The sequence below is a fragment of the Dromiciops gliroides genome, chromosome 2 (genome assembly GCF_019393635.1).
Source record: "Dromiciops gliroides isolate mDroGli1 chromosome 2, mDroGli1.pri, whole genome shotgun sequence".
NCBI lineage: Eukaryota > Metazoa > Chordata > Mammalia > Microbiotheria > Microbiotheriidae > Dromiciops > Dromiciops gliroides.
In genome coordinates, this window is record NC_057862.1 from 422,837,194 (window position 1) to 422,853,168 (window position 15,975).

General features: G+C 37.2%; 1 protein-coding gene across 2 annotated transcripts in view; it reads right to left on the reverse strand.

Annotated features, from left to right (window-relative positions):
* The window catches only part of PBX3 (PBX homeobox 3), a 311,413-nt gene that overhangs the window by 83,985 nt on the left and 211,453 nt on the right, over positions 1-15,975 (reverse strand). For both annotated transcript variants that reach the window (XM_043989758.1, XM_043989757.1), the window contains exon 3: positions 7,120-7,361. In XM_043989758.1, coding sequence (XP_043845693.1) covers positions 7,120-7,361 — 242 coding nt within the window. The remainder of the gene's footprint in view (positions 1-7,119; positions 7,362-15,975) is intronic.

A 15,975-nucleotide genomic window follows, 5' to 3' on the forward strand; every position in this document is an offset into this window, starting at 1 on the left:
TATGTGTTGTGGTGTGTGTATTCTTTAAACTCTCTTTAAGCTCTACATACCCCTTCCCACTGTATTCTCTGGAATGCCTATTTTCCAGCAAGAAACTTGCTCTGATCTTAAATCTTTTCCTTTCCCATTCCTTCCATCCTCTGGTTCTCATTAAGACTTGGATTACTCCTGATGACAGTCTCTCTGGCCATTCTTTCCAACTCTAACTGCACTCTCACTCATTTCCCTAACTCATTTGTCAAGTTTGGGGAGTGGAAATATTCCTTATTTCCCATTGTACTTAGAGATTGTCCCTTACTTTTTATCTACCATCCAATCAAACTTCTGGTATTTGGTAACTTCCGGACACTCTGCTTCCTCAAGAAATTCAATGCTTGGCTCACATTTTTTTTCTCTCCCTTGACACCTGCCTTCATACTAGGGGACATAGATAGATAGATAGATAGATAGATAGATAGATAGATAGATAGATAGATAGATAGATAGATAGATAGATAGATAGATAGATGGATGATGGATGGATGGATGGATGGATGGATGGATGGATGGATAGATAGATATAGATTAGTTAGATGGATAGACAGATAGATTGATTAGATAAATGAATTTTTCCTCAAACACCTTAACCTAACAGTTCCTCAACTTACTCATATGTTACCTCCTCCATACTACTTCACACACACACACACAAATGGTCATACCCTTGACCATCACAAGTAGTCTAACTTTACCCACAAATTACTCCACTTCCATATTCATGAAGTCTGAAATTTCTCATCTGATGACAACATGCTATCATTCTGACCCCTCTCCCTCTTGCCATGCAACCACAAACTCCATTCTTTCCAAGGGCCATTACCCCTGTACTAACATTCTTCTTCCTGTCTTGATCCTTTGCCAAAAAAGTTCAAGTCTATATAATTTTCTTCTCTTGAGTCCTTTGCTCCCTTATCATATCACCATTCTTGGCCCTGCTAAGCCTTAGCCTTGGATTACTTTGACCATCAACTACACTGATTCGTACAAGTAAGCTCTTGAATGGAAGTGGAAAAAACCACTAAACCATACCAACTGGGTCCACTACAAATTTACATTACATAATCTCAATTGGGACCTCAATGAGCAAGGAAATCTTTTTTATATCTTTCTATTTAACTCATTTTCCCCACTCACCACAGAGGATGCTTAAAAATCTTTTTCTATCTTCACATAGCTCACCCTCCCACACTCTATCATCTGGGAACCTTGCCTCATTTTTTGCTGAAAAAAAAAAAAAACATAACAATTTGAAACCATTCACCAAAAGCTCCATTTTCACCCCTCCTTCTCATTTCACATTATTGAGATGCCTTGTGCTGCTAACTCCTCTTTCACCCTTGTTTCACATGAAGAGGTAGTCCTTCACCTTGTCAAGGTAAATCCTTCTACAAGCACAAGTGATCCCATTCAATCCTGTCTTCTACAGCAGACTGTTTTCTCTGATCCTCACCTTCTCACCTATCACCAATCTCTCCCTTTCTACCAACTATTTTCCTACTACCTACAAACATGCCCATGTCCCTCACATCCTCAAAAAAAACGACTTGAAACATCTAACCCCACTAGCTATCATCCCATATCTCTCCCTGCTAAACTCCTTGACAAGGCTGACTACAATAGTTTCTCTATCTCCTTTCTTCTCATTATCTTAACTCTTTACAATCCAGCCTGTAACCTTGTCATTCAACCAAAATCAAACGCTAGAAAATTACAAATTATCTTTGTTCGTTTGGGTTTTTTGGTGAGGCAATTGGGGTTAAGTGACTTGCCCAGGGTCACACAGCTAGTAAGTGTTAAGTGTCTGAGGCCAGATTTGAATTCAGGTCCTCCTGGCTCCAGGGCTGGTACTCTATCCACTGTGCCACCTAGCTGCCCCCTCCAAATGATTTTTAATTGCCAAATCTAATGGTCTTTTCTCAGTCCTCATTCTTCTTGACCTCTCTGAAGCCTCGGACACTGTTGATTACTTTCTTCCCCTCTCTCTTTTTTTTTAGGGGGTGTGGCAATGAGGGTTACGTAACTAGCCCAGGGTCCAAGTGTAAAGTGTCTGAGCCCAGATTTGAACTCAGGTTCTCCTGAATCTAGGGCTGGTGCTTTATCCACTGCCCCACCTAGCTGCCCCTCTTCCCCTCTCTTCTTTATAGGTTTTCATAACACTACTCTCTCCTGGTTCTCCTCCTACCTATCTGACCAGTCCTATCTCAATCTCCTTTGCTAGGCCTTCATCCAAGTCATGCCTGCTAGCAGTGGGTCTCTGACCTGGCCTGTCTTTTCTTCTCTTTCTATGTTCTTTTGGTGATCTCTTCAGTTCCCATGAATTGAATTATCATCTCTCTGCTGATGATTCTCAAATCTACTTTTCCAACTCTAGTCTCTCTCCTGATCTCAAGCCTCACATCCCTATCTGCCTACTGGATAAGTCAAAGTAGATGCCGATATCTAAAAAACATTTTAAACTCGCCATACCAAAATGAGATGAATTTTCTTGCCCCCTATCCCCTTCCCACTTCTAAACTTCCCTGACATTCTTGAGGGTACCACCATTCTCCAAGTCACTCATGCTTGGACTATTACGATAGTCTACTGGTTGTTTTCCTAGTCACTAATCTCTCCCCACTCCTGTGAATCCTCCATTCAGTTATCAAAGTCATCTTCCTCAAGTGCAGGTCTGCCCTTGCATTCCCTACTCAATCAACTCTAGAAGTTCCCTGGGTCTTCCAGGATCAAATATAAAATCTTCAGAGTGTTGTTCACAGATCTTCTTTCTAATCTCACATCTTCCTTCCCCACCAAAGACTCTGAGGACCCAGTAACACCGGCCTCCTTGCTGTCCTGGAATGAGATGCTCCATCTCCCAATTCTTGGCATTTTCACTGGCTGTTGGCCCAAGCCTGAAATTCTTACTTTCTTCATCTCTGATTCCTGGTTTCCCTGTTTTCCTTCAAGTACCAGTTAAAATCCCACCTTCAACAGGAAGTCTTTCCTTCACCTACTTAATTCTGGTGCCTTCACTCTCGATTAGTATTTCTAATTCATCCTGCATATAGCTGTTTGTATATAGCTATTTGTATGTTATATCCTTCATTAGAGTGAGCTCCTGGAGAGCAGGGACTGTCTGTCACCTTCTTTGTATCCCCAGGGCTTAGCACAGTGCACACAATAGGCACTTAATGTTTATTGACTAACTGAAAAGTTTGGGAAGACAGACAAATTAATTAATACACTGTTAGTAAAACTGTGAATTATCCAACCATTCTGGAAAATAATTGGTAATTATGAAAGAAAAGTTATTTAATTGTTCATAACCATTGTCCTGAAACCTCATTCCAAAACATACCCCTAAGCAGGTCAAAGACCTTAGAAAAGCCTCACAAATGCCAAAGAGCCTTGGCTCACTTACCACCTTCTGCACTCAGCAATAATCTGTTCTCTGCCACCCCAAATGAATCTTGGATTCTGTTCCTGGATACTCATCTTTGATAGGCGAACTTTTACTTCACCTTGCTGGAACCAGGCCTCCATATCATATTCCAAATACCATACACCACCGCTACCACTCTTTATGTGCTGCCTTCACCATTAAAAACATAAGCTCCTTGAGGGCAAATACTATTTTACTTGCTTATACATATGCTCCATAATTTGACACAGTGCTGGCAAATAATGAGTATATTATAAATCTGTCTATCTTTCTATAGCTGTATGTTTTGCAGTAGCCAAAAAAGAAAAAAGAAAAGAAAAGGGAACAAACTAGGTAACACCAAATGGGCAACAGCTGAACATACTGTGCATGTGAAAGTAATGGAATACTATTGTGCTGTAAGAAAGGACAACTATGAGAAATTTAGAAATACAAGAAAGGGCTTACATGAACTAATGCAGAGTCAAGTAAGCAAAACTAGGAAGACATAATGGCTTCAATAGTGCCAATAGAAAAACAAAAAACCTAAAAGGTGGCCTAATTCTAATAACCAAGTTCTGTCTCAGAGAACAGATAATGAAACTTACCCATCTCCTCTTGGTAGAAAAAGGTGAAAAATATTCATGCTATCATAATCTCTAAGATATCTATCTTTTGGCTGCAAATACTATGAACCTATGACTCTGAGCTTATGACTTAAATACTTACAGAGTATTTAATCATATATGTATGTGTATATATGTATATACATACAGACACACATGTGTGTATGTATATATAAAATATATATATATATATATATATATATATATATATATATATATATATATATATATATATATATATATATATGTCACTTATTGTCATATATTGTCTCCCCCATGAGAATATCAGCTCCTTGGGGACAGGAAATAATCAAATTTATCTTTGCATCCCCAGTACCTAGTACAAAGGCCTGACACATGGTAGGCCCTTAGTAAATAATATGATTGACTAGATGACAGTTTCTAAGGTCTTCTCCAGCTCTTTGCTGTGGTTTTGATTGCCCCAGCAACAGACTATGGCACTCTTAAGGTGAATTAGCCATATTACAAAAACACAACAACAAAGGATTAGGCTATAAAACTCAGTAAGTTCACATAGAGCCCTTTAACTAAAGTCCTATCGCTTTGTTTGTTCATGAAAGACATGCCAATAGAATGCAAGTCCTGGCAGGTCTTGCCAAGATAGAATGACTTCAATTAAAAGCTAATCAACAGACTGTTGTCAGAGGTTAAGCCCAACTAAATGAAGTAAGCCTCATCACAAAAAGGTTAGTTACCAAGTGATGAATTTTCTTTATTAACAGCAAGCAGGGCCACAAACTATTATCATTGGAAGGGACATCTTCACTAGAGAAATCATGAATATTTTGAAATACTGAAGTATATGGAACCTATACGCTGATTTTTAAAAACTATTTTTTTCTTTAAAGGGAAAGAAAAACAAACACAAATGGCTACATCACTATTTCTAAATAATCTCAGATGAATTAACATTTACAGCAGAATTTTAATCCCTACATATACTAGCTTTATTTTTAAATTTAAAATGATAGGAAATAGAATTTATTCATGCCTTTCCAGTCTGATTTCCATAACTAAGCTTGATCCCAAAGAATATTTAAGAATACTTCTTCCTTAGAGGGTAGAATGGTATGGTGGAAAGAACATTAGCTCTGAAGTCAGAGAACTTAGGTTCCCCTATATCTCTGTGATTTACTTACTACTTGAATGACTTTGGATAAATAATTTATGTTACCTCAACCTCAGTTTCTTTAACTGTAGAATGAGGAGGCTGAATTAGATGACCTCTGAGATTCCTTTTAGCTCTGGATCTATGACCCTATGATCCATTCAGAAGAAAGGGACAGATGCAGAATGCCTATCTCTCAGGGTCACACAAGTTAAATGAATTATAAGGACAATCATTCAGCTTTTAGAGATTCCTATGGGCAGGCCAATAGTTATTTGAGGAAAGGAGAGTTTGGTGGTTAATCTATTTTGCAAAATTTACACTCCCAGTTTAACTGCTTAAAGATTAGTGATAATAGTGGCTGGATAGAAATATCATGAAGACCATGTAACTAAAGCATACAGGTGCTCTGATCTCCATTGATAGGTGGAGTAACTCACACGAAATCAGATTTTTCATAGTACTAAAGAACAAAAGCAATACAGAATAAAATCACAAAATCTCAGAATTAAAAGGGAACTCAGAAATCATTTAGTCCAACACATACATAAATCAGAATCTCCTCTACAACATCCCTGACAAGTGTTTGCCTAGCCTTCACTTGAATACTTCCAACAATATCTTCCCAATATCTCCCCTAGGTAACTAGTTCCACTTTTGGACAACTAATTGTTGGGAAGGTTTTCCTTACATCAAACCAATATGACCTTCCCATGTCATTTACCCTAGGTCTTCCTTCTGGGACCAAGTACAACAATCTTAATCCTCCTTCCACATGACAGCCTTTAAAGTGCTTGTAGACAGTGATTGGATGCTCTCCTACCCCAAGTCTTCTCTTCTGTAGGCTTAGCATTCCCTGTTTACCATCAAATAGATGAAAACCATATCACCTTCCACTGAAGTGTACTTATCTCTAAGAAATAATCAGCATTTTAACAGCTCTACTATCAAAATATGTGGGAAAGGCAATGAAGACTAATGCAATAAAAATGGCCTGAGGAATTCAGGGAAAGAGAATGAAATAACCAGATCTAAAATTGGCCAGGATCCCAGCACTAAAAAATGGAGACATTTTGTGACATTTGTCCTAAGAAGCATAGGCCACAAGAGTTTAGAATGTGGGTAGTAAATCCACATTGTATGAGATTTTCTGTATCTTTCATCAGATAGGATTATTAGTGCCAAACTAATACCTAAAATGTGTTTTGAATGGATTCACATCTTTTCAATATATCACTAGGAACAGTCTCCTCAATCTAATTCTTAACAAAGAAGCAACTTCTTGCAGGATACACTTTCTCTCCCCCAAAATCTACATGATTCTGGGAGCCTACACCCTCACAGAAATGAGGCTAGAGCCTGATTACTTTGTGAGGCTGGCTCGCTACCTAAAATGGTCTCTTTGGAAGTCACACTTTGTAGTTTTCTGGTTTGATACACTGAAGAATCTATGTCTTAGACTAAAGGTTCTAGAAGGATTTATTACAGGATTCTGGAACTCACATGATAAGAGAATAAAAGCTCACTACACAAAAAGAGGCTCCAACCTTAGAATCCTGTTCCTTTCAAGGTTGCTTCTTATAGTATACAACACAGACAATATTGCCACACACATGACAATTGCAAATGGCTTTGGTTTTAGCTACTAATAAAGAGTTCAGAATTGAGGAAAATAGGAATAGGAATAAGGACATAGGTGGGAACAGTAAAAAACTAATACACAAAGAAGATAAAACAAGTCTTAACCTCATGGGGTCTTCATTCCATTTAATCAAATAACTCACTTGTATTTTTTACACTCACTTTATTTAATTTTCTCTTTGTTTTAACTCCTACACCTCACAGCCCCTGGATTTGGGTTAATGCAGTCTAACAGAAGAGCAATAGCAGGTTTGCGCAGGACTATGAGAGTTGTGGCTGCTGACCTGTTCATATTTCTCCAGTTCTGTGTGATAGATTTGTCTGATCTGGGTCAATTTGGCTCTGTAATCTGAGTGTTCAATAGAGTTATCTGAAGAACCTCCAGAGGCGGCCGCGGCTGCAGCTGCTGCTGCCGATCCCCCACCTTTCTCAGGACCTGAAACCCCTTCTGCCAATAGCATATTGTCCAGTCTCATTAGCTGGGGATCTGGGGGGTCCTCCTCCTGGGCTCCTCTGATGCTGAGACCTTCAAGAAAGGAGAGAGAGAAGGGATGGTGGGAAAGGGGAACAGGAAGGTAGAGAGAGAAAATGAACATGGTGAGTATTTTATTTGAGTAAATGGTCAAACAGAAATATCATTACATTGTATTTCAAATCTGACTAATTCATTATTGATATTTCATATAATTACAGAATCAAAGAGCAAGAAGTGGCCTTTTAGCGTATCTAGTCAAACCCTTTAATTTTTTTTTAGGAAGCTGCAGATCAGAAGTGAAGCTACTTGTCCAAAGTCACATGTTAGTGGCAATCCAGGACTATAACCTACAGCTAATTCTACTACACCCATCAAGTTCTCCCTCAGTACCTGAAAGTTACTCCTAAGTTTATATTTATGTAATACTAGAAATTCAAAGGTATTGTGCTACAACTTTGCCCCATTCTAGGATAATTCCATTCAGGAAAGGAGGGAGGGAGAGAGCAAAAGAGGGAGGGAAGGAAGGAAGGAAGGAAGGAAGGAAGGAAGGAAGGAAGGAAGGAAGGAAGGAAGGAAGGAAGGAAGGAAGGAAGGAAGGAAGGAAGGAAGGAAGGAAGGAAGGAAGGGACAGGGGGAGAGTAAAGGAGAGACAGACAGACAGACAGGCTTTGGTTTCTATTTAAGACTTTTAATGTCTCACTTTCCCAGATTTGGATGACACTTTTTTAATGGAAAAAGCAAAATCCACCTAAAGGAGTAGATGCACTAGAAAAGTAATAATCATTACCACTCCCATTCCTATATAATTTTGTCTAAGATGTATTTGCTTTAAAACCGTCAGGTAGGACTGTCATCCTCATTTTGTAGATGAGGAAACTAAGGCTCAGACAGATAAAGGTAAAGGGACTCCTTCTTCATGCAGTTGTCAAATAATTTTCCTCACAACACAATAGGAAACTAAAGCCTCAGTAAGAGAAAATGACTGCCTGAGTCAGCCAGCTGGAAGTCAGACCCAGGTGTTCTGCTGTCCAGTTCAGAGCTGAAGGCCACACAACAGATAAAAGTGGCTGTTGTGCTTTTCTGGATGGCCAGACCCAGAAGCTAAACCGCCCTTTGAATGTTTAAATCATGTGTTTTCTTCCCAAAATGGAAAATAAAGAGAATGAGATGGACTTTTAAAAATGTAATTTGAGGAGAAGAAAAGAAACACATACATTATGAATTAATTGGCTATGCTTTTTTTTTAATTATACAGAAGCTGTTAAGCAATTGCCAGCCAACTATAAAGCAAGGACGCTAAATATGGTGTTAAAAATGTTCCACCAATATAGCACAACGTTACTGGGCACAGCATTCTCCATCTAATTTCTCTGTTCGATCAAGAACTTCCTAAGTGATGCCCAGTCAGCAATCTCATCAGAGGACTTGGGATCATGGCTGACAATTCATAGGTTTAATCAGGTCATGCAGGCTCTCTGCCAAGATGCTATCAACAGTGCAGCAAACAAAGTTTTAAAATAATTATAGTGGTGTAAAAAGCACCAGTGTCACGGCAGCTTCAAATCAGCATTTTCATTAGAGATGTAACACAACCTAAAATATCCCAGCCCAATTAACCTCTTTAAATCTGTTTAAAAACAGGTATTCACGCACTAGTTACACAGCATCCCCATGGAGATTAAGTTGGCAACGGGCATGTTTGCATTCGGATTCTGCCTTCCACGTCTGCGCCCGGAGTTATTTACAGACAGTGGGACACACTCTGTGTGTTGAGTGCAGCTTACATGACAGTAACATCTATAAGCTGCCAAGCACTCAAGTGAATAGCAGCATTGCTATTGTATATGCTAACTTGGATTTCCCATCAATTGTGTGAAAACACATTTGGTTTCTAGGTGCCCTGAGTTATACAATATAGCAAAAATGCTACAGCCTATCTTGGCTAACCTCACAGATGAAGCTTGAATTTCAGAAGAAGCTGTCACCTTCATTTAAAAATGTAATTCAACATAATTTCAAGTGAATAATAAAAATGTCTCATCAACATTTAAAATTATTTCTGTCACCCATTCAGAGGTTAATGGACAGACAAGATTTGCAAATATAATATCCTAAGACCATAAATTCATTTAGGGAGCCAAAGTTACTTCTAGAACCTTTTAAAAGAAAATATAATATAGCAGCAAGATTAATTTAAGATATAGTCAAGCAGATCACATTGATGTCTTACCCTGGCCCTAAACCACTACATTTTCCAAATATCTGTTAAGATAGATTTATTATATTTGTATTTCCACATCTTTCTCTTTTTCATAATTCATTCTCCTTAGTGTTATACTCCCATGGACCAGAAATTCCTATTGCTATGGTATAGTGGAAAAAACACTGGATTTAGTTTAAAGAGTTGGGTTTGAAGCCTGTTTTTGTCACTTCCTATAAAATGTTAAGCAAGTCATTTCTCTGTAGGCTTGTTTCCTCATCTACAAAATGAGTGGGACTATATTATCCCTAAGGTCTTTTCAAACTCATATACTATTTGTTTATTTATCTACCAATTGATCTATTTATTTTTGTCCTTTAAATTATCATTGTCAGTTGGCTGAAGATTATAGCACTATTACCTTGTGCCACATATTTTCTTTTTTTGTTGTTTGTTTTGGTTGGGCAATGAGGGTTAAGTGACTTGCCCAAGGTCACACAGCCGGTGTCAACTGTCTGAGCTCAGATTTTAACTCAAGTCCTCCTGAATCCAGGAATGGTGCTTTATCCACTGTGCCACCTAGCTGCTCATGCCACATATTTTCAAAATTTCTCTAACAAACCATTGATTTTATCCATTTTGCTATGTTTGATTTAACTTTCCTTTTCAGTCTAAACATTTGCTCATATTTTCACCTCCATTTCTTTTTTCCTCCTTTTTTTTTTCTTAAAGTTTGGGTATATTCCATTGCTTCTATTTGTTCAGATATTCTTTATCCACTTTTAGTTTTTTCATCAGCTGCCCTTTCTATTCATTCAAACTGTCTTTTTCCATTTGGCATGTTGACCAAGGAAAGGCCATTTACAACGTCCTAGGTCTTTGAATCATCATAGATTGTAGGATTTAAAATTGGAAAGGCTCTTGGAGATTACATAGCTATTTTAAAGATGGAGTAACTGAGTACCTGAGGCAAAAGTACCTTGTCAACAACAACAACCACCAGCATTTATTATGTGCCTGCTATATGCCAGGTAATAAAACCTGAGCACTAAATGTACTAAAAAGGCAAAAATAGTCCCTGTCCTCAAGGAGTTGTTATAACTAAAATCTAATGTGTGGTCACCTTAAATTAGAAGCTTATAGCACCAATCTTTGGGTATTAAACATTTATTAAAGTATATTAGAAGTTAGCAAAAGAGAGAGGAAGAACATGTGGAGTTCAGAAAGAAAAAGCCTAGCTACCCTACAGGAAAGACAAATTCAGCCTGGCTTCCTTCTTCTCCCAAGTTTTTCTGCCACCACCAGCAGTCCCAGCAACTGAAAAGCAAGATTCTGTCTTCCGAAGCAGAAGCTCCCTGCAGGACTGGAAGCAAAACGACACGCCAAGTCACATGTTTGCAAGGGGGGCAGAGCCCTGGTTCTCACAGAGCTTACAGTCTAATAGGGGAGATGACATGTAAACAATATACCAAAAAGATATACATAGGATAAATTGAAGGTTATTTCAAAATGAAAACACTAGTATTAAAGGGGGTTAGAAAGGACTTCTTTTGGAAGGTGGGATTTTAGCTGTCTTGAAGGAAGTCAGGGAAGCCAGGAGGCAGTTAAAGAGGAAGAATATTACAAGCATGGGAACAGCTAAGGAAAATGCACCGAGTCAAAAGATAAGGTTTCTTGGGCAAGGAACAATGAGGAAGCCAGTATCACTGGGTCATAAAGTACATGGAGGGAAGCAAGGTCTAAGAAGACAAAAAAGATGAGGAAGGGCCACATTGAGAAGACTTTAAAAAACCCAACTAGAGTATCTTATATTTGTTTCTAAAACTAACAGGAATCTACTGCAGTTCACTGAATATGGAGGTGTACTTTAGGAAGATCACTTTGATAGTGAGAATAGACTGTAGTTGGGACACACTTTAGTACAGGGGTAAAGTGGGGAAGATATGCACAAGGCTGGGAGTTGTGTCAGAGGAGAGAACAGGGCATAAGAGATGTTAAGAAGATAGAATTGACAGGAATTGGCAATAGGTTGGATATGGATGTTAAGAGAAAGCAAGGCATGGAGGATAACACCTAGATTTCAAACCCGGATGATGAGTGTGGTAACATCCTCAATAGAAATAGGGAAGCTAGAAAGAAGAGCAGGGAGGGTCTTGGTGAAAAGATAAGGTGTTCAGTTTCAGACATGTTGATTTTAAATTATCTTCGGAATATCTAGTTTGAGATATCCAATAGGCAGTTGGAAATGAGACTGAAAGTCAGAAGAAAAATTAGAGTTGGACTTAGAGATTATTCATTGAGTTGGATTCCATAATCCATGGGAGCTAATGAGATTACCAAGTGAACTAGTATAGAGAGAAAAGAGAAGAAGGCTCAGGACAAAATCGAGGGGGACACTCATAATTAGCAGGCATGATCTGAATCAAGATCCAGCCTAGGAGACTGAAAAAGAGCAATCAGACAGGTAAGAAGGAAAAGGACTGTCAGAAAAGCCTAGAGAAAAGAGAGGATCAAGGAGAAGGGGGTAACTTGGCAATGCCAAAGGCTACAGAGAGGCCGAGGTCAAATACATAATAGCACAAGTTCACATTTTTGTAGCACTTTGACATTTTTGAACTGCTATTTCATGAACATAACTCCATGAGGTGAATAATGCAAATATTATTCCCATTTTTTGCAGAGAAGGAAAATAAGTCCCAGAGAGGAAAAGTGTCTTCCTCCCAAAGTCACAATTAGAAACCAGATTCGGAACCCAGATCCTCTGGCTTCAATGTTTAGCATAGTGGCTGGCTTGTTTCCTGACTGACTCCAAACCCATTGAAATTTTCATGATAGCTGGTTGTTCTCATATCAGTAGTCCCCAGATAGTGATCCATGGAACCACAGTATTTGGTATAACATGAAGGTGGACTTCATGAAAAAAGTTGTGTTTGTGAGATTTTCCATTTAAAATGTGAAATATAAAATAATTTATCAAAATCTATAAAAATGGTTTGGTATGAAAACATAAATATTTTGCTCTGTATTGTGCCCATTTATCAATTCCCACTTACAGCAGGAGGGGTAGAAGGTCAGGATTCAATACCTTCAGAGCCCCATCAATAGGGTTGGCTTCATCCATGAATTTCAAAAAGTATTCTATGGTCAAATAAGTTTCAGAAGTGCTAGTCTTTAAAGGAACCTATTAACAAAGTTATGGTCCTTTCCCATTCAATCAATAAACATCTATTAAGCACCTACTACTGTGCTAGATGCCATTAAATATAAAAACAAAAATGAAATAGTAACTCTCCTCAAGAAGCTTACATTCTGTCAAGGGAGACAAGTACATAAAGTATATATAAAACAAATATAAAGTAATTTGGGGAGAGATGTCACTAGTACCTGGAGGTAAAGGGAAGAAGTGTCAAGAAAAGCCATATACAAAATAAACATAGTATTCTAAGAGGTAGCAGTAGGGAAGAAATACATTACAGGCATAAAGATAGTCAGTGAAAAAGCACTGGGAGGGAATATCACATGAGGAATGAAAATAAGGGCAATTTGACTGAGCCATAGAGCACAGGAGGGAAGTAATGTATATTAAACTAGAAAGTTAGGATGGAGCCAGCTTATAAAGGACTTTAAACGGCAAACAAATGGGAAGATTTTAAAATAGTTTTTAATACAAAAGGGACCAGATTGTAAAGGAGGGAATGGAAATCAATTCATCAAGAAAGAATGCAAAGGGATACAAACATTCACCATCTGTGGTATTATTTTACACACCCAATGTGTACATGTAAAATATTACTGCCTTACTGTCTCAGAAGGAACAGATACAATTAAAGACAATTATAATAAGTGCATATTTACTGTTGGTAGAACAGCTATTGAGCTACTTAGGTAAGTTCTCTCTCACTTAAAAAATTATACATATGTATATTAGCTTCTTTAAGAATCTGTGGCAACTATAGGGATGAGTGTATTAATCCAATCCTCCCATAGTCATTTTTGTAAATTAGAAGTATTAAATCTAATCAAGAAAATTAGAATTTAATAAAAAGCTCAACTTTCCTTTCATTAAAAAAGAACAACATCAAGCTTTTTATAATATAACACATCCTGAAGGCCCTTTATCAGCAATTTACTCACATGTGATGTTTAATCAATAGTTTGGGGGGAAAAAGTCACTCAACTGTTTTCCTCTGTGACAAGTCATGATTACAGATCTCCAAGGGCAATATTATAACTTACTTGAGATCTGTTTTCCTAAATTTTTCATAATTTGATTATATTAGCTTGTTACCCTTATGCATTTTTTGTATTGTCCTTATATATCAAATTTCTCCTATTAGACTACAAACTCACTAGCTTTGTGACTATAGCAAACCACTACCTAACTCTACAAGGTTGGTCAAATTTCTACCTCTGAAAGGGCACAATGTCTTAATTAAATTTCATATCTCTTCTAGTAGCTGGCACAATACCCTGCAAACAAGACACACATTTATCAGGGTTTGCAGATCTGAAAACAGGGCATACTTTCCCCTCTAAGTCTGATTTGTACAAAACATGAGCATGGCTTATGATTAGGTTATCTTTTGGCATATAATTTAAAATTTTTTTCAAGGAAATCTCAATTTAGGAACTTGGTCTATATTTTGAGAGTGACTTATGTTCAAGCCAATACCATAGACACTTTTTCATCTGCATGCTATGGTTGTCCATTTTCCCTCACCATACCCACTTACGAATTTATTACTGTTGATCTCATTAGCAGTGTAATGCTAATGTCAGGTGTCTATCAATAATAGCAATAAAAACACCTCATATTTATGTAGCATTTATGGTTTTAAAAGTATTTCACATACATTATTTCATTTAGTAATTATAATAACCCAGAGGCAAGTAGCACAAGTATTATTTTCTTTTACACAGGAGTAAACTGAGGTTTAAAAGGATTAAGTGATTTGTCTAATATTACACAGCTATTAGGGAACTATTAAGGGTACTATTAAGTGATTGACCAAGAATAGAATCCAGGACTTTGACACTAAATACAATGTTCTTTCCCCTATATCACATTGTATTAGCTCCCCAATAATAATAACAATTATATGGTACTTTATGTTTACAAAGTCATTTCTTCACAATAACTCTGAGAGGTAGTATAAGTATTAATGTTGCTATTTTATAGATTAACAAACTAAGGCACAAGCAGTAAAGTGACTGCCCATGAGCATAAAACTAATACATGTTGGGGCCAGGATTTAACTTAGGTCTCCTGGCTCCTAGTACAGTATTCTTTCCATGAAATCATACTACTTCCAATGTTAGCAACCCCTCAGTGTACCTATAAGTCTGTTAATTGACTCCAAAGTAAGTTGAACAAGAATGAATCTAAAAATGAGAGACTAATACTAACCTCTAAAGTCTCTTCTAACTCTGAATTCTACAATCCTACAAAATGAACTCTATTACTCAAAAGAAAAACAAATTGAAATAAAAAGATCAAAAGAAACTTTGTCTTCTCTTTGTTTCCTTACTATAATGCATATTATATACATACGTACATACTATATATACATGTATGTGCATATACATGTACATACTGATATACCATTCTCCAATGGATTTTTATAAAGTTCGAAATCTAAGACCTCTGGCAACCAATGTATCTATAAGGTTAATAAAACCTATTTTTGCTACTGATTTTAATCTACTTATAACCGTAACATTCATTTCAGGATTCCTAAAATTTAGACAAATCACATAAACAGACACTAAAACATTGTTCAATAATGAACTTGGCTTTGTTGTAAAGCCCACAGTTTTTGCATATCTTTCAGCAAATCCTAATTAGCCGCCTTTCAACATGCTGTGCACCTGCCCCACAGATAATAGAAGCGAGCATCTGCACAGTCTACTGCATTCTGAGGGCAATAAATAAATTGCAGGTCAAAATTATTACAAAGCTTTCTCCGAATAAACCCATATCCTTCATAATACAAAGCTGCAGATGTGAAAAGTACCTAAAACCCACTCAAATAGTATGATTACAGGGGCTGTTTGAGTTTAATAATTTGACTGTAATTCAGGCATTTTCAACAGCTCATTAAGGGTTCATTAATATATAGGCAAGCTTTTGAATTATAAATAAGCAGATTAGGGAACTGCAGTGGCTGAATTGTACAGTAGTGGCCTCTCTAAAAGAACAATATTGTGAGCAGAATGACTGCTTGACCCAAGAGATTTAAGGTACAAATGCAGGAAACTAACTCAGCTTCATAGTTTCTATGATCCAAGTGAAAAAAAATACATTTGATAACTACTGATTATCAGTAACTGAAGTGGTTTCAGTACATGGATATTTCAGATGTATTCTATTTTTGGTCATGAATTAGATATAACCAAAGTCTAAATGTAAACTCTGAACAAAATATTTTCACAATCAAACTTTTTCTGATCAGAGAGGAAGAATTT